The following is a 20,517-nucleotide window of genomic DNA, read 5'->3' as shown; positions in this document are numbered from 1 at the left end:
AATCAATTAGGATATAGGACTGAATACTATGTAAGAGGATAACCTTTCTTTTATCGTATAGTAATTATTTATGCTGCGCTTAAATAAAATAAAGAGGAAATCTTATAATGCAAAGTTTAGACAATAGCCTTTATTAACGAGGCATCACTAGCATTAATTTAGAATTTTAATTCCATCAAAACAAAAACAAAACAAGATGTCTGAGAAGGCATGAAGGTAAAGCAAAAAAATCCTGTCTTGGTAAGAACCAAGGTGTTTGAGCTTTTTATAAACGAATTCCTTGGTTTTCTGGTACTTCACCACCAGCTTAGAATACACGATTTTTAAGAAACTAGTTTTACCAAGCAGCCTCAATGTTTCTTAAGAAATCGGCCTTTTGAGCCTTAAATATTTCTTCCATGTTTCTAAACTTTTTGACATAATCAGCCTATTTTTCATGCAAAGAAAAAAATAACATTTGTTTTTATTGGAAGGTTCTTAAAAAACCAAATTAAAAAATGTTATTTTCTCATTCTCAGCCTTAGCATTTTTCTTAGATGTTTCTTAGTTTTTAAGCATTCTGAGCCTCATGTTTCTTAAAAGTGTGTTTCTTAAAAAAAAAAAAACGTGTATCCCATCCCTGTTCCATCTCTAAAGATCCTTCATGAGAACCGAATTGAGATAAAGCCTCAATATAAGTACTTTACAGTTGAGATGTATAGCTAAAATGTTTTGTAGAATTCCAATAAGTTAAAAAAAAGATCATCAGGATTGGAACATTATCAAAAAGAAAAAATTTCAAAAATATTTCCAAAAGAAGATAAAGACGTAAGAAGAAAAAAGTAAACCTCTTGTAGTGTGTTATTTTCACCATTTATATCATTGGTACCTAAACATTTTCAAAACTGTACTGATTCTAGGGTTAAAATTCAATGCCTTCATCTATGCATATAACGGTTCTAAAAGTCTGTCGTATGTATTTTCTTCGTGCCGTCAAAAACGAACTGACGGTGGCATAAATTACCGCAATAACAGTCTCAGCCAAAAGATCTATAAAGCCCGAAGGACTAGATGGCTTTAAGCTTTTCCAAGCAAAGAAAAGTGAATATCGGAAAAAATATTGTTGCTATTGTTTTCGAAAACCCGCGAAGCTTCTGATTGGTCAAGTATTGAAATTCTATTGTAATGTCACGTGACCTAGATGGGATTTCCTACCTAACCACGGCACAGTTTTCAGCAAAGGTACGACATCTAGCCCTTCGGGCTTTATAAATCTATGTTTCAGCCACGACTGGTGAAAAAATTTTATTTGTCTGAAACAAACCTTAGGCTGTACATATTCGCTCTACAGTATATGGCCCCCAAAACGGAGACGGCCTCCAAAACGGAGGTTTTCATTAAAATGAAGATTCTGACTTGTAGATTTATCAGAATTAAACGATTTTTGTTTATTTTGAAAGAATGATGGTTATACTAAAAAATGAGCATGTTTTTGATGGTTTGAGACAGATTCAAAATAACATATTTGCGTCTAAAGGAAATATTTTAACACCAAAATTAGATAAAAATTGCATATAACTCACTCTAGCTCCTTGGATATTGAAAATAAGTTATGAAAACGGGGTATAGGAAACTTTCTACACCTAATGCCGTTCAGAAAATGCAAATACATCTGTGACTTTAGAGGCTAGGTAAAAGATATAGCATCTTGAAGGTCAACCAGTATTTTGGAGCCCTAGAACCAGCATTGACAAAACCGAAAATTCTAATTATGAGAAAAAGCAAAAAATATTGGAATTCTATTCCTATCACCTTGAGTTAATAGTTTATAACAAAAAATTAACATTATATATAAAATTTTTCGCTGAATCAGCAAAAACGGCAAATTCTGTCATTTTTTTGCAAAATATAGGAGAAAAATATCTTTAAAGCTTAATATTTTCAGTTTCAGTTAAGCTTTTTTTCTAAAATTTTCACAGCTTATTCCATACATGAATGGAACTATTTTCAAAAGAGATTTGTTTTCAAAAACTTAATTAAGACGTTGTTAAATCAAAATTGTCATTTTGAAAATTTCTTATTTTTCAGGTTGGACTTTGCAATATCGAAAATCTTGAAATATTTCATAAAAATCATAAATTTTACATCCATCGGGTCGTAAATTTAAGGGAAAACACAAATATGTTCATAGTTTTTCCCCCTATTACCACTGGGCTTAATAATTTGATTTTAACTACACCTCCGTTTTGGGGGCCCCAAACCTGCATTTTGACAACCAGGGGTATACTGTAAAAATTTTATCAAATAAATTTATGCTCAAAACCCTCTAAATCATATTTCAAAACTATGGTCAAAATTTTGTATTCATATCTTAAAGATATCTCGAGAAATCGCTAAAATTTCAAACCTCCGTTTTGGGGGCCATTAGAAAAAAGCTACCTATCTTTAAGCGATTGAAAAATATTGTTGAAATTGAAAATTTTGAAAAAGAATTTCCAGGAAATAAAGTAGAGATGTTAAAGGTTTTCATGCAGCAAAATCTCTTTTCCTCTAGATTTGAGAGAAATTTCAAATTTGATCGCCGTTTTGGGGGCCACATACTGTAATATGTTTTGATATAGGGGATGCGTATCATGTATAAAATCCCCGTCCCGGGGTTACTCTCGTAAAAAAAAGATACCTTTATTTTATTTTCAAAGTATTCTGGTGTTTTTATTGTATACAACTTAAAAAATTATCCACTATAAAAAGACGATCTTTCAACAATTTTCAAATTAAAAAAAAATCATGAATAATTATGTTTTGGAAATGATATAATTCTAGTCTCAATTGCAAATCTCTGAATAAAACCGCAGGTACCGGGAAAAACTTCGGACGTTTGTTGGCTTCTTGAGACCGAATAAATTCTTGAACGACCCTGAAAATACTTTTATTAGATAGAGGATAGCCTTAAATTTTTAGGTATAAATTTTTAAAATTTGTTTAATAGTTTTAGAGTTATAGCTTTTCAAAATCAAAATTCACTTTTCGAAAAGTGAAACAAAAACGTCAAAAAAGAAACGTCCGAAGTTTTTTTTGAACCACCCGGTAGTATGTATTTATAAGGAGCACGTTATCCGTTAGTGGATATCAGCAGTCTATAATCGTACAAACTATGAGAGAAATTTAGTAAATAAAAGTACTTTAAGGGCAGAAACTTTCGAGTTTTTCGCAATTTTGATCCTTTTTCGCGAAAGTTTCTGCCAGGTAAGAAATTAAACCTGAAAAACGCGAAAGTTTAAACTTTCCTACTCAGTTTTGTACTATTTGCTAAATTTTTGTGTATTTTGTGAGTTTTTGTTACCAAAAAAGGTAAATTTTGTATGATTTCGCGAAAGTTCTATCTGTGAAATTTCGGCTAAAACAATAATTGGCGAAACTTTTTGACTTCGCGAAACTTTCTGCCCTTAAAGTGTTCCAAAAAAAGTGGTTTAGGTGTGAGACTTAAAAGAAATATTACATATAGTTAAAAAGAAAAAGAAAATTGAAAATCAGTCAGCTTCGCCAACAGCTAAACTTCAAACAGTAGTTCCTTAATATCCGTGACTGTTATATTTTGAGTAAACGAATTTTGGATGTGGTCGTCGACCACCGGATCGGGATCGAGATCGGCTTCCAGATCCGCTTCGTGAACGGCCTCCTCTGCGACCGGATCGGGAACGGGAACGGGAACGGGAGCCGGATTTTGATCGGGATCGGGATCGGGATCGGCTTCTTGATCGAGAACGTCCTCTTCCTCGTTTTCGTTTCTTGGAGTCTAGAAAAAATAAAAACACGGATGCAGCCCCAAATATTTTTCAGGGAAGGGGGAAAAGGAAAATAGCCCCCGGCTGAATCTTAAGAACGTAGCCACCACCTTCACAAAGCAAATTATTAAAGAAACTTTGCATGTAAATTCTCTAATTCAGCTGCCCCCTCTTAGTAAGCTAGCCCAGTATCTTTAAAAGAATACAGCCCCCCCCCAGTCAAGCAAAATTGGTTTAACCCCCCTAAGGTCAGTGGGGGTGCATTCTATGAAACATAAGATCTCATAATTTCATACTCTTAGGTTCCAAATTAACGAGGGAGATAAGGGACCTTCTCTTTGACAGCTGAAAATATTCTTAAAAATTAATAAACGGGGAGGTCCTAATAAGTTTCGGGGGGGGAGGGGTTGGAAAAATTAACAAGCAGGGAGGGGGCGTTTATTTGGAACCTAAGAGTAATTACTTTAAAGAGTAAAATACCGGTTGCGTCCAATTTGGAAGACCAATCCATTGAGTTTAAAGCCCGAAGGAAGAAATCTTCAAATTTTCTCAAGCAAGAAAAGTGATCGCCTTAAGATTTGCGCTGCCTTAAGAATGACGGATTGAATCCAACACTTTCTTTATTTTCACTTAGAATAATTTTCGAATTCGAGCGAAATTCAAATTAGCAGATGAACGTTGGAGAACCATGAATCAGAATTTCACTATAAACAAAAGTAAACTAGGTTTTTAAAAGGGTACCTTCAATTTCATCAAAAGCTTGATCGAAAGATGCTATTCCAAATCCGTAGGGGACATTGATTTCATCATCAAATTTTTCACTTTTTTTGTCTTCTACTTGTTCGTCAAGTTGGTGGAAATGATCTTCGTCTAAAATGAGAAAATCAAAAATGTGTCATAATAGGTGAAGTCTGTTTCCAAAAAATGTTAGATCCTTTTTTTCAAAGTTTAAAAATCATTTTAAATGCTTAAAGGTTTTATTTTTACATAAGTTTTTCCGTTTCATATCAGATACATATTTTATATCAGGACAGTGTCTTGCTATTGTTATATTATGCTTATATAAGCAAAAAAATGTTTTTCTTTTCTTCGTTCTGACCAATCTTGCTCCACATCCGTGTCAATCCAATGTGAAAAAGCTTGTGAATTAAAATTGATGAGTAAGCAAACATTATATCACTCTTATTTAAAAACAAAACCTTTAAAATCATTCCACTCAAAATTATCTTTTAAATGGAGTATCAACTCGGTGGTAAGTATCTTTATTTTCTTATCTACGAAACGAAAATAAATTAATTTATTTCCTAATTCTTCTAAAATCTTGTCAAAGACCCAATGAAAATTGAAAACACGATGAAACAACAACCGAAATCTCGATTTCGAGACAGATTTAATTTTTATTCTAGTAGTAGTAGGAGACGTACCAAATCCTGTGTCGTATTTATATCTAAAAACATCTTATAAAATATGAAAAATATATTAATCCCTAGTTCTATTTCGAACTTTAATTTTATTCCTAGTCCTAGTCCTAATCCTAATCCTAATCCTAATCCTAATCCTAATCCTATTCGTAGCCCTAAGAGTCTAAAATCCTCAAAAAACGTTTAAAAAATAATACAGCTACTCTCGTTCCTTGACCCCCTCGGATGAAAACACTTTCTAGCCCCGGTTCGCCAATTTGGGTGCCCTGACTGTCTCTGAGAACAAGGCTGCTAGAAACAAAAACCGTGGAGGGTCGCAGTTCGAGCCCTAAAAACTCAATAAAACAACTTGAAACCATTTAAACTTGAAAACGTATGCCACTCGAAAAATATATTAAACTCGATAAGCTTATGTAACCTAAAAACGTATGCAACTTGAAAACGTATGTAACCCGAAAACGTATACAACCTGAAAACGTATGTAACCCGAAAACGTATACAACCTGAAAACGTATGTAACCCAAAAACGCATACAACCTGAAAACGCATACAACCTGAAAACGCATACAACCTGAAAACGCATACAACCTGAAAACGCATACAACCTGAAAACGCATCCCACCTAAAAACGCATCCCACCTAAAAACGCACCCACCTAAAAACTTATACAACTTAAAAACTTATACAACCTGAAACCGTATGAAGCCTGAAAACTTATACAACCCGAAGATGTATACAACCTGAAAACGTATGTAACCCGAAAACGTATACAACCTGAAAACGTATACAACCTGAAAACGTATACAACTTGAAAACGTATACGAACTTGAAAACGTATACAACTTGAAAACGTATACAACTTGAAAACGTATACAACTTGAAAACGTAAGCAAGTTTAAAAACGTATGAAATTTGAAAAGTTTGCAACCTGAAAACGTATGAAATTAATCGATAATCGAATTCTTTAATCTAATTGGGCAATTATATGCTAAAATACCTAAAATCCGAAATTGAAAATCATATTCGTCTAAAAGCAATATAACGTATCATAAAATATTTTGCCTTAGCGTAAATTCTAATTCTCCAAAAACGAAAAGGAGGAAGAGAAGTTTCGAGAATACGACTTGTAACAGGTTTGAACGACGTGTGATGCAAATAACAAAATCTACCATTTTTATGAACACGCGAAACTCTCAAAAACTCTAATTTACAGAACGGTAATAGTAATAATAATTTTAAACGCCCCTGACCGCCTTTGATTTTCTACGAAAACGTAAATAAATACACTTATTTTCTTATCTACGAAACGAAAATAAATTAATTTATTTCCTAATTCTTCTAAAATCTTGTCAAAGACCCAATGAAAATTGAAAACACGATGAAACAACAACCGAAATCTCGATTTCGAGACAGATTTAATTTTTATTCTAGTAGTAGTAGGAGACGTACCAAATCCTGTCGACTAAGAGCATGAGACAAAGTGTGCTTTTGCTTGAACTGAGAAGAATAGTTTTATAAATTAATAATAATTAACGCTAATTAACCCTTTATTTCTAGAAACGTATAATAAACTTCCATATTCTTTGATCATTCTTGATACTTTCCGGACGTCAGAGTCCATGTTCCGTCAAAAATCCTTTCTTTATACTGAAATTAGAAGCTGCGAACACAGCTGCTGACCTTAAAGTGTGCAACCAATATAACGATTTGTGATAAACCACGAATTCCAAAATTTGTTTCAACTCATCCCTGATTGTTGAGCATGTAATCGACGCGTTTGTTTTTCCTAAAATCTGTGTAGATGTTAAAAACTCTAAAAGTAAAATTGTTAGAATTAGAACGTTCCTCCTTGTAACGAAATCTGAATAACGTGATTATCAATTAGAAAAACGTGAAAGTCCAGTAAGGCACGATCAAAACACCTTTTGTTCTCCCTTAGAAGCTATAAAATGCTTAATTGCTTTGGGAATTAAATAGATGGGTGATACAATATGACAAAATTCTCCTGTCCAATCAAAGGAAAAAGCATCTGTGTCTTAAAACTTCCGGGGAAAAAATACTTGGAACAAAACCGATCACACTTCATGTTGACACTGTCGGCAAATAAATCTATCGTTACTTCGCCCCGATTTTCTGTATCGCATTCGCAAAATTTTGTTTTATAAACCAGTCGTCATAATCTACTGTTTTACTTCATCTGCTTTCTCGTTGTATTTTCGAGCAATCCAAGTCACTGTCAATTTGACATCTTTCCTCTTACAAATCATAAATACATCATTTGCCAACTGTTGTAACAAATTTTAATTCTTGCAAATCTTGAAAATTATGGCTGTACTTATGTTATCTGTATGACACAAAATCGGTTTGTTGTCTAAAAACTGGTCAAACGACTCCATGGCATATTTAATAGCCAATAACTCCATGTACGTAGAACTTTCCCCTCACCTATCTGTTGTAAAATTTTTATAACAAACATAATCATTTAAAATTGCTCCAATTCTCGTGGCGCTAGTATCTGAAAATATTTTTAACTGTGGTACGTCATATTTTCTAATTGATCTTTTATTCAAATCACGCAAGTTTAATTTCCAAAATAACAATTCCCTAAGGACGTCGTGATAAAATGTCAAATTTATTCTCTTATCCCAAGACACTCTGGATTCTATTAATTTTGTAAATCAAACGAGTTTTTAGACGAATAACATTTCTTAAAACGAATTTTATAGAAACTATTTTTCCCTGCTACACAAGATAACTCTCTTGCTGTGACGCGTGCTGGGTGTCGAAAAATGTTTTCAAGTGAAATCAGTAAAGATTTGATGGGTTTTTCAGAAACAGAGTAAGTTTTATTTTTGAAATTGACCTGTATACCCAACCATTGAATCTCAGTTACAGGCTCCCATTGTGACTTTTCATTGTTAGCTATAAATCCAGCTTTTTCTAAACAACCGAACACAAAATTTGAATTTTCTACTGCCCACTCGCTTGAATAATCTATTGACAAACAATCGTCTAAAAAACAAGCTATTCTGATTCCTTAAACACGCCAATACTTGATGAGGACTAGCCTCTAAAACTTTCCTCCAAAACTGAACGTGTTTTCTCAAACTCCCTTTAACCATTGAACTCTTTTCAAAGCATGATATATTATTCTTAGACTTATCCATCTCCTGATTTTTTAGATCACTGCTGCTTCCGATGTCCTGGTTCACCACAGATGTAACATTTGCTAAGTGGGTTTAAGTACCTGATTGGATGGCTCTGGTTAATGTTGTGGACTGAAATAAAAAGGGCCCTTGAAAATTTTTATATGCCCACTTCATGCTGAGGAAAATTTTGTTGTATCAACTGTGGCTGAGGCACCACTGGTAATCCTTGAACCTGGTTTGGATGAGATGGTGCGAATCTTTTGGGTAGCACTTGGCTGGCAAGGCCTTGTTTGTGGTTTCTTTCGAAATGAACTTACCTTCTGCTTCTCGAAGCTTGGAATCGTTATTCGAATCATCTGCTAAACCTTTGGGCAAATATTCATTGGTTGTGTCCCACCCTTCTATGGAACTATCTACGTACTTGATAATTTTCTTCCGTTTAATTAATTGATCCTCAATTTTATCGAGCACTAAGATAAAACTTTTGTCTCGTTACTTAGTTCGTATATATTTTGAACAAACTTGTATTGGTGCTTATTTGATATATTTTCAAAGTCATATACAGATTGTTTATTTTTCATAGTATTGATTTGAGCTTCTAAAAAAGAATTGTCTTTTCCCCTTTTTTCGTCTGCCCTGTCAAACTTGTCTTCAAGGAGATTGAAAAATTTTTGCTGTTCGAAAAAATTACCTTTTTGAGGTATTTCCTACTGTTGTAGCCCCCTTGTGCTAATGGAGCCCCTTTGCTGTTGTGGTAAACTTTGGTTTTGTTGGTACCCTTGTTGTTGGAGCCCTAATTGGGGTTGTATACCTTGTCTTACCGATGTCAAAATACCTTTATCAACAACAGCCATTAAATCGTCCGTCTCTGAAATGGTTGCTGAATGCGTTTGGGCCTTCTTCTTAGGTGCCATATTATTTTAATAATCTTGAAGATTGCAGTTTCGAGAATACGACTTGTAACAGGTTTGAACGACGTGTGATGCAAATAACAAAATCTACCATTTTTATGAACACGCGAAACTCTCAAAAACTCTAATTTACAGAACGGTAATAGTAATAATAATTTTAAACGCCCCTGACCGCCTTTGATTTTCTACGAAAACGTAAATAAATACACGTCATGATGAATCTGGTTATGTATTGAATTCTACGTCAATTTTGAAAATGAAATTTATTAAATTAACTTTCAGTGGTTACTAGGTCGACATTTTTGCACTCCAAAATCATGTTCTGCAATGAATTTAGACTTTTTCCTTCGTGCTATTTCTATTGTGATATTTTAAATTAAAGTTCTGCGATGAATTTAGACTTTTTCAACTTGTTTAGTTAAAACTTCTGCAAATTCAATATTAAGATTTAAAAGTTTTCATTCAATAAAAGTACATAACTTAAAGTTTCGTGCTTCTGGTATACTTGGCTCTGGTATCTTGCTTGTTTATCATCGAGCACAATTCAATATGATTTCACGACAATGATTCGAATTCAATATTATTATTTTTTCGATTTTGTCAAAAATCATTGTCAGTTGGGCCCGTAGGACAATAAACTAATTTGATTCTGCCCAATATAAAATATAAAACTTACCTCGCTTATGACCTAGTTCATCTTTACTTCCATGGTCTCTACCATGACATTGAACTAAGGCGACCAAAACACTTGAAAATAACAACACTGCAAGCCAAAACTTCATTTTGAATATGATTTCTCTTCGTCACTGTTTATCTTGATTTAATTGGTTGGCCTACTTGATATCTGATGACTTTTAGTTCCAAACAACACCCCTTTTATACTCATTTTAGTTCCTTGTGTACACGTTTTTTTTATAAGAACAAACTATATAAGAACATAGGGCTTCAATGGCAAAAATGATAATAACAAGTTAAGAACATTTTAAGGCTTTTGCGGACTCTAAAGCACCGAATTTCTTATGAAAATGGGCAAAGATGGTCACAAAATGGTAAAAATAAGAACAAAGGCTTAAAAATTTTTGGATGTTCTTATAAAAAAATGTGTACGCCCTTTTAAGGATTAATTTAAGGATCAATTAACCAGATAACCAATGACCTTTGTAAAAATCATTAAGGATATGATTAGATAATTATTTGTGGTGGTGTTTAAATACTCCTTTAATGAAAAATTATTTCTTCCTTATGGTTAAATCGCGTTTACGGTTTTTACATATGTTCATGCAATCGATCATATTTTTACGCACGGCCATCGAGTTTCGAAAAGGAAACTGTTTCCAGATTGAAAATTTCATCACCTATTCTGTTTCCCGTTCATCGTCCCCGAACGAGAAATAGAATTTTTGTAAACAAAGCAGATTTTTATCGAGGAGAGGTTTCTAAATAGGGAAGTTTCTAATTAGGAATTGGGAATCAAAGTAGAATAAAGAAGCGATTACCCGGTGGATTTCTTAACTACCTGGTTAATATCATTTATTTTCCCTCCTTTACAAGAGGGACAAGTTTTAAACTTTCCAAAGGTATTTCCGGAGTGTTCAGAGGCCACTTTCCCGATCGAGACAGATAATGGAAAGATTTCAGGTGGGAAAGAAGAGACTTTAAATTAAATCAAAATTTTTTCTTCGGCTGTTAATGTATCCAAAATATAAACTTGTCAAACTGATGCCAAATTTAGAATTAAACTTTCCTGTGATATTTTAATAAAATTTGAAATAATAATTTGAATTTAATGTTTCCCGTAATTAGCTCGTTAAAAATGTCGTTTGATAATTTTGCAGACGATTATCTTCCTGACTTCCTCATCTACCTAAGAACTAAGACTGGATGGCGCGATTAAGTGGCCCGGTAGTATATGGTAATATGCTTTTGCTTAGGCAGACTGTAAAACAGTCCGTCAGATTTTAGTTGATTTTTGGAAGGTAAAAACAGTATGAAGCAATTTGAGAATAAGGGATTGAAAATCTGTTATTGATGTTTATTTCTCATTTTTGATTATATCTTTCAACTCCGAGTAGTTTTTTTGTTTTTTGGATTTTAAACATTCTTTTTCAAAATGGCGACCTTGCCAAACGCTCCTAGTCTACTTCACTGGACTCAGCGTCATCAAGAATTATCAAAACGCAAAGTTCAGCCAGGAGTAGACTCTAGTCTACCTAAGAACCAACAAGTTGTTCGTTTGGGAAATTAGCTGGTCGGGAAACTGTCCGCGGTGAACATTTATCTTCGATCAGGGTTTCGGAAAGAAAATTGGTTGGGAAGCTACCAAGTCAAATGAAGGGTGCGGGATTTTAGACCTTCAAAATCCCACTGAAGCTCGCAAAAAACAAAATCTTCATCAGTCCCCCTAAAAGTGTTGCAAAATAAGGGAAAACTCAAAGTTCTCCAAAGGCTAAATTTCGATTTTTGGCCCGAAACTGTTTTTCCCCACCCGTCATCCGGCAAACCTAGTTTGCTTTGAATTAACTTTTCAACTGTTTATTAATATCTCTCCATCGGATTCGCCAAAATTTAATTAAAGCATTGATAGGAAAGGTATGTTGATTACATAGCCGATACTTGTTGTTTTGAATTTCCATGAAAAATAGGACTGGCACAAACTCAATTATGGTTGTTCTTAGCTCCTCAGGTAAGAAAAGAAGACGAAATTTGAATCTCTTTAATGTCTTCCTTATTTCTAAATAATTTTCCATTCAGCTTTTGAAAGGTTCATTAACAATGTGATGTGAGGATTTTATCACTCGTTATTTCCCCATAATATCTTCCTACGCAAAATACGCTTTTACATTTCTGGGTGGAGTTTTTTGAAGCAGTGGGGTATCTTTGCACGTACCTACTATGCCCATTATATATACCCCATACTATACCCTGCTATACCCATATACCCATTTCTTTGATAAGAAATCAAGCCACTTATTCCCCATCCAAAGCGTGTGACCCCAGTCTGGAAAGAAGGGAAATGTTACGCCGGATCTGCGCCAACTTAACTGGAAAAAGTTGAATGCAGCAGATCTCAAATCTCAAATCTACGCCGGAGATATCCGACGCAGTGACCCGTTGACCCGGTAGTTTTCCACAAACGCCAGATTGAAAGTAAAATCTATCGGTAGATTTCAAAAAACAAAGAAAGGGCGAGATTCAATCTGTCATTCTTAATGCAGCGCAATTTTTAAGGGATCACTTTTTCTTGCTTGAGAAGGTTGAATGCTCCTTTCTAGCCCCTTCGGGGCTTTAAACTCAATGACTATACCTCCAATAAATGTAGAAGTACACATTTTTTATTAGAACCCAGTTTATGAGAATATTTAGGCTGAAATTTAAGAAAAAAATGAGAAAACAGAGTATGAACATGCCTATATCCTTAGAATTGTATAGATTAGCCAGATTTGATCAATTAGCTCAAAATTATCTGAATCTCGCAATTACAGTGATTCTTTTTATTCCCAAGTTTAATTTACAGACCCGGTGGTACAACCGTAAAAGGGGAGGGGCTGAAGGAGGAGGAAAAAAATCTATTTTGCTCAAAAGTGGTGAGGCAAAGTGCCCCCCCTGTTAGAAAATTGGCCGGCATTTTTTAACTAGTGAGGCTATGAAGCTGAAATTTGATGACTTTTCATCAAATTTTATGGGTATGTTTTGGTTGAAATTATTTTTTCATTGGTCAAGTATTGTACTAACCCATACAGAGATTATCAAATCTGTATCCTCAGCTTGTCATTCGATTTTACCAACCAAACCCAGAGCACAGCCAGGCTGGTTTGAAGCAAATAAAGAAACTTTGATCCCGTTGATAAACAACCGTAATGAAGCAATGCAAAGAGTGCTACGAAGGAGGACGAGAAATAGCAGTGAGAAATTGAAATATGCACGAAAGAAGCTGAAACGTGAAGTCAAAATTGCTAAAAACAAGTGGATAGAGTTCCATTGCAATAACATTAATGACTTTGGTACCAAGAAAGCTTGGGAATCTATTAAAATACTTAGAGGTTCTCTGGCAAAAATTCGTCCATCTGTACAAAAACAAATGAAAAAACCAGATGGCTCTACATGTCAAACACCCGAGGAAAACGACACCGTTTTCTATAACCACTTCAAGAATCTTTTTGATCAAGAAGGCACGTACGATCCCACAGTGCTGGACGAAATTTCCCAACACCCTGTCCACAAAGAATATGACCACCCTCCGACAGATGAAGAAATCCAAAAAGCTACGCTCAAGCTCAAAAATAATGCACCAGGTGAAACAGGAATCATGTCCCAGCCCCTAAAAGCGTTGTTAAATCATCCGGATACTCGTATCATCTTACGACAGATCATTATAAACTTTTGGAATACAGAAATTGTTCCTGATGAATGGAACATCGGTCGACTGATTGTACTCCCAAAGAAAGGTGACTTATCACTACCCAAAAACTATCGTGGGATAATGTTGTTAGAAATTACATACAAAATGATTGCTAACATTTTACACGCCCGATTGCTTCCGATAGAAGAGCAACTAGATCATGAGCAACAATGCGGCTTCCGACCAAAACGTGGCTGCATTGACGCTGTCTTCACAATCAAATCCGCAATTAAGAAAAGGAGTGAGCATGGACTGGAGTCGTGGGTGTTATTTCTTGACTTAGTCAAAGCGTTTGACAGAGTACCCAGAAAATTGTTATGGGGCATTTTACTGAAGTACGGTGTGCCACCTAAACTTGTGAACCTCCTAACTGCTTTACACAAGACATTTGCTGTCAAAATCGACAACAACTTCATCACTGATCCCATCAACAATAGTATCGGTGTTAAACAAGGGGATGTCCTAGGCCCCTTGCTCTTCACGTTCTTCATCACAGCAACCATCAGTAGTTGGAGAATAAAATGTTCTGCCACTCCTTGTGTATTCATGACAAAAAATGATGCTCAAATGACAGGTAGATCGTTCAAAGCACGTGGAGAACCAATTTCGTTGCTTGATTCAGAATATGCAGATGATACTGCAGTCGTATTCGATAATCGTCATGATGCTGTTGTTGAGACGCAATCACTTTTCTCGCTTTGGTACAGAAATCCACACCGGAGTAACAGAGCCTCGTCAAAGCTCAAAAACTGAATTGCTCTTCTGTGCCAAGGCACCTTCTCTTTACGAATCGCGAGAAGATTACGATAAAGCTGATTTCTCTGACATCATTTTAACCAATAACCGATACATCCCAATCGTTAACCAGTTCGCATATTTAGGAAGTATCATTACAACAAATGGTACGGATGACCTCGAGATTGAAACACGTATTCGTAAAGCGGGAAATGCGTTCGGCGCACTGAGAAAATCGATTTTCAGCTCCTGTAGTGTCGATTATGTCACAAAGGGAAAAGTTTATTCTTCTTTTGTTTTACCCATACTCTTGTATGGTGCTGAATGTTGGTGTGTTACAGAAAAGTTATTTAAGTTATTATCGAGATTTCATCATCAATGTGTTCGTGTTATGTGCCACACCAATCGCTTTCTGGCTTGGCAGGAAAGGCTTACGTTGTTATCTATGTTCGAAAAGTTATCTTTGAAATCGATTGATTTGTATGTTGTAAAAAAGCAATTACAATGGGCTGGGCATGTAATGCGTATGTCGTGGGAAAGGTTACCGAGAAAAATGATATCTTGTTGGGTTCGATCTAAAAGGCCCAGAGGTTGTCCAAAGTTTACATATGGAAGATCTATTTCTAAATGTTTGAAAAAAGCTGGTATTGATAAATGTAATTGGTATGTGATTGCCTCTGATAGACTGAGATGGTGGAAGTTGATTAACAATATTTCGTAGATTTTTATTTTAATAGCAGTCATTTATTCTTTAGTTATTTATTTTCATTATTTATTTTTATAGTTTATGTAGTATATTGTGCAGTGATCTCTGACTTAGGTCAGGGCCTATTCCCATTTTTAGGAAGGTGTATGTCTTGTCTTGTCTTGTCTTGTCTTGTCTTGTCTTGTGGAACAACCGTAAAAGGGGAGGGGCTGAAGGAGGAGGAAAAAAATCTATTTTGCTCAAAAGTGGTAAGGCAAAGTGCCCCCCTGTTTAGAAAATTGGCCGGCATTTTTTAACTAGTGAGGCTATGAAGCTGAAATTTGATGACTTTTCATCAAATTTTATGGGTATGTTTTGGTTGAAATTATTTTTTCATTGGTCAAGTATTGTACTCCCAATGACAGGTTTGTCGGTGACCACTACCATCCCACAACTGCAGCGCAGGCTATTTTGCTCTTTTTTCTGTGCTTTTACTCCAAGATACTATAACATGTTACCAGGTATACTTTAACCGTCCATTTCATTTGTATTGCTTCTATTTCATCTTACAGTTCTCAGTAGGTAGGGTTAAATAACTTTAACATTTTGTCGAAACATAACATAAAAAAACCGCTTTCAAATACGTTGAGAATTTCATAGTAAAAAAGCGATTCCCTCTCCTCCCTCTAGGTACTGTAGACATCTCAAACAAGAGCCTGGCTTGTAATGATATTTTACACTGGAGTCGTCATAGCTCGAGCACATACATATAGAACGCAAATAAAATACAAAGAATAATAGCTTTGTAAGGCTTAGTATTAACTGAATAAAGGACCATAACAATTACTCGGGTTAAGAAGATATTCGAATTAAGAGGTTGGACTTAAAGGTTTTGTTTTGATTGAAAGGTCCGATAATGCTGATCTAGCAATATTTCATAAACGCTCACGCATGTGCACTATCCCAGCTTTAGTATGTAAAAACAAATGCAACAAGATGTTTTCTAATCTTTTGAAATGATGAAATATATTTAATGAAATTCTGCTTAACTATGAGTTAATAGCTAGCTGAAGCTTATTTATATACTATAGGCGATCAAGTCTCCTGAACCAGCGAGTTCCGTTACGGAATAAAGCGTTCGTTCTAAAAATTAAGTATTGTTAAGCTTGAAAGTTATTATTAGAACTTCAAAGACAATAAATGAGGTTTTAATGCTTTTAATGCCGCCCTTTGTAACTATGGCGTAATACTTTAAATCTGAATATACAGGCTGCATAATTAAAGTCTGAAGACAAATCACGCTTTTACTCGAAAATTTTATGTGCTTTTTACATGACATTTATTTCTTATTGATTCTAATTTATTGACACTAGTAAAGTTAACAGCTGTAATTTGTAAAGCAAGTAACATGGAAAAAAATCACGTGAACTTTTTCAAATAATCACAAATTTTGACTGAACTGATATAGTTTTGCAATCCGTGTTTTATTAAGAACATCCCCCTGTCACGTTTATTTTCACGTGATTTAATGAATTGGGAAGTTTACAAAACATTGACATCCTTTTTGCACACCGTTGTTGTCTTGGGAACAGAATTTTTTTTGTACGTGATATAGGTTAGATTAACAGGGTTGAGAGCTGAGGGGTATTTGCCGCGGACTTTCGACCCACGGGCTCAAAGCGGGACGAAAACTAAGAATTTTACGATGATTTACGATAAAGACTAATTTGACCAAAATACAATCTTTCAAGGGTAAAAATTTTTCTTATTTTTCCGACCCTTAGTGGGACTATATTTGATTTTCTGATTTTTCCCACTCTTAAAGGGACTTCCAAGCTAAAAAAACAAGATGAAGTATCTAATTTGTTCGAATTTCTGTAAGTGTTTCTCCCTTCTTTATCCTACAATTCTTGATATGCGTAAGTCATTTTTCTAGCGGAAACACCCTAAAAAAACCGGGATTTGACTTCTCTCTGTTACTAAAAATAGAAACAAAGAGGTCAAAAACCGGCTTTTTTAGGTGCTTCCGTTAAAAAATATGACGTCATCTCGACTTACGCATATCAAGAATATCATCATTTTGAACCTAAAGAATTTTGTAATACGCCCTGTATACAATAATATTTGCCCCCGTAGGAGCGCAGCGACGAGGAGGCACTCATAGCTTCACGCATAGATATTGGATTATTAAAAAGCATGTAGAAGATTCAAAGCCACGTTTGTAAGGACATTTTACAGTGGGATTAAAGTTGAAATTAACTTTCGTTTACTTAATGAAATGGACTTTGGAGGTCAGTGATGCATTTCAATTTTATTTTACTTGGGAAGTGTATCGACTCTATCCGCCGCGCAACATATTACGTTTTATAATATACAAACTATGTTATATCATAATAGTATATTATACGGACGATAGCATCGTCTACGGTGCGCAAGGTTGTGGGTTCGATCCCCATCAGCCGGGTCATACCAAAGATTTCCAAAATAGTACTTGATCCCTCTCTGCTCGATGCTCAGCAACTAAAGAGACGGATCAAGGGTAAGTGGAGAAATCCAGGGGAAGGAGTGGTACCCTCCTCTACCTTCGGGTAGACAGCTATACTAAAAGGGAGCCTTTGGGTTGCCCTCGACTGCGGTCTTACTTGAGATTGAATTAGACTTAAAGGGACATAACAGTACTTGCGAAATTTGTAAACAAACTGTATGCAGCGGATACAAAATCAAAACAAATGTCACATGTCAAAATAAAAAATCAAACCAAATATGGCTAATTTTGATTGTTCAATTGTTTTACAAGTTTGTTTTGGACAAGTGATTTTAATTGTTCTCTTTAATGACACGTGGTTCGCGCAATGTTTACATTTTACTACTTTTATGTCCCTTTAAGACAAGCTTGAGATCTTAAGATCTAAAAAAGTCAAAAATGTTCCAATAAGGTTTCTGGAAGCCAATTTCAAAACTGAAATGCCTTGAATAACGTAGGAACACTGAAGTCGCCATTCTAGCCTGAGCTTTGAAAATTGAAATACCTAGAAATGCTAATAAATGAATGTAAATAAATTTTTCTTTTTGTGTTTAGTGAAAGGTTGAAGCTGGACACTAGAGCGGGATGAAAAACTTCAAGATGACAGATGGGTTATGCAGTAAGTTATGAATCTTTTCTATTTTTCTTGAAATGCCCCTGAAAGAGGTACACGTTTTTTTATAAGAACATCAAAGTTTTTTGAAGCTTTCGGATATTCTTAACCTTTTGGGTTTTAAGCCTAAAATTGTTCTTAAAATGTTCTTATTTTTTCCATTTTGTGACCTTTTTTACCCATTTTCCTAAAAAAATCAGGTGTATTCGAGTCGGCAAAGCCTTAAAATTAGCCTACCTTAAAATGTTCTTAACTTGTTCTAGAATTTTGTTGATCGAAGTCTTATGTTCTTATATAGTTTGTTCTTATTAAAAAGCATGTAGAAGATTCAAAGCCACGTTTGTAAGGACAGTTTACAGTGGGATTAAAGTTGAAATTTACTTCCGTCTACTTATTTGAAATGGACTTTGGAGTTCAGTGATGCATTTCAATTTTAATTTACTTGGGAAGAAAAAAGAAAAAAATTAAAAACAAGAAAAAATTCAAAAATATTTGCAAAAAAATCCTTGGAGATCGAATTGAAAAACAGGTTCATCTAGTTGTTTATCTAGTTTTGATGACATAAAATATTTTAATTTTGACTTCGATGGTCAAAATGTTAAGAACAAGTTAAGAACAGAGACCCCACTCGGCATGTTTTTCATGATTTTCATGATTTTTGCAAATTTGGCATTTTTCATGGTTTTTAGCATGTTTTGGATCATTTTGGCATGTTTTTCAGAGAAACATTAGGGAATTTTGTTTATATTGTCTCTTCCCTGTCCTGATATTCAGATTCATTAAAGATAGCTCAAAATAGCACTTTCAGCCCCCCAAAATTCTAAAATTTTCTCACTTGCCCAACCATGGTGGGCAACGTTAAATATTATCTTAAGTTTTCAATAAATACCATTTTGACAGAAATGTTAAAACAAGGATGTGTCAGGTAGGGGGGATCCATCTTTTCCAATGCTTTATAGGGAGGTAGGAGATTTCCCGAAAAAATGGGGGGTTTAAGATTTTAGGGGGGGGGGTCAAGGAAAAATTAGGGGGGTAACAACTTTTGGTCAAAATATCTATCATATTTATATTGATTTAGATATTTGGTATGGGACAACTAAAAAACAAGTGTAGATAGCTAAATCTTTGCCTGCGGCACCATGTTAAACTCTTTTTTTCATATAATTTTTGATACAAATTTCAATGTTTTCGGTTTTGAATGACTGGTGGACTGCTGCTGTCAATAGCACGGGTTCGAAATTTTTTTTAAATAGGGGATACACATATTATACGGGGGATGAAATAAAAATAGGGGGTTTAGATCCCTCTGCACACTATGTTTTTCTCCGTTCAAGCTCTACTTTATAAAACAAGTAGCCAATATTTGGAAGTTTTGTCAAGACTACATGTCACTGAACCACCTCATTATTCTTCCAGGGTTTAGACAGGTCCATGACCTCGGCAAAACACAGGGTTTTTTTAAAGCACCAATTTTTAAAATGTCTCTTGCATTATACAGGTTTTTTTTTTATTAGAACCTAGTTTATAAGAACATATAGGCTGAAATTCGTCGAAAATTAAGAACATCTTAAGAACATGCCCAGCCTCAGTTTGGAAAAAAATGACAAGAAACTACAAATTTTTCATCTTTTTAAGCAGTTTTAACCGAATTTAGGGGTGGATCTTCAAAAATCGAGAGTCAAATATTGTCCAAATTTTGCCAAATTTAAGTGCTCTTTATTTTGTATCATATTGTCGATTTAAAGTCTGAAAAATTAAGAACGCATTTAAGAACATTTTAGGCTGAAAATTGCTAAAAAAATAAGCACATCCAGTCTCAGCCAAATTTTAGGTGTTCTAATAAAAAAAAACATGTAGCTTGTATTCTAGTGTCTGGATATACATGATTTTTAAATATTTCTCCTTTGGGGTCAACCTTGGTTTTTTCAGGAACAGGGCTCCCTAAGCTAAAATTTGCCTTATGTACATTTTTCTGATTCTTAGTTATATTGTTCCTACATTTCAATCAGTTATTTTCTATTTAGTTTTCCACCCTTGAAAAGACACTTTTTTTGCATCTTGAAAATCATAAACTTTCCTATTGTCCAACCATGGTGGGCTACATTTTAAATTGCAGCCTTTGATTGATTAATAAATTCCAAGTGAAATGATTTCTACTTATGTTTGTGATATTTATTAGATTATATATCGATTTCTCATCATGTCTACATCACTGTTTTTAAGTACGGGAAACACGGGGACTTTGTTGATTAATAACTCTACTTTTTGGCATGTTTTTCATGTTTTTCCATTTAAAATTAGCATTATTTAGCATTT

The 20,517-nt window shown here is 34.6% G+C and overlaps 1 protein-coding gene and 1 long non-coding RNA gene across 2 annotated transcripts; both read right to left on the bottom strand.

The window, feature by feature from the left end:
- Positions 1–3,551: 3,551 nt before the first annotated feature.
- Positions 3,552–10,082, bottom strand: LOC136820163 (zinc finger Ran-binding domain-containing protein 2-like). The gene is made up of 3 exons (XM_067076400.1): positions 9,922–10,082; positions 4,506–4,634; positions 3,552–3,775 (listed from the first exon to the last, which is right to left on the bottom strand). Exons 1-3 carry the CDS (start codon positions 10,025–10,027, stop codon positions 3,552–3,554), a joined length of 459 nt encoding a protein of 152 aa, XP_066932501.1. The 5' UTR covers positions 10,028–10,082.
- Positions 6,715–7,918, bottom strand: LOC136820155 (uncharacterized). Its single transcript, XR_010848533.1, has 2 exons — positions 7,378–7,918; positions 6,715–6,998 (listed from the first exon to the last, which is right to left on the bottom strand). It is a non-coding gene; the product is annotated as an uncharacterized lncRNA (long non-coding RNA).
- Positions 10,083–20,517: the final 10,435 nt, after the last annotated feature.

This window comes from Clytia hemisphaerica, unplaced genomic scaffold (genome assembly GCF_902728285.1).
Source record: "Clytia hemisphaerica strain Z4C2 unplaced genomic scaffold, Clytia hemisphaerica genome assembly, whole genome shotgun sequence".
In the NCBI taxonomy this organism is placed as follows: domain Eukaryota; kingdom Metazoa; phylum Cnidaria; class Hydrozoa; order Leptothecata; family Clytiidae; genus Clytia; species Clytia hemisphaerica.
This window is presented reverse-complemented; position numbering and strand designations above follow the sequence as displayed.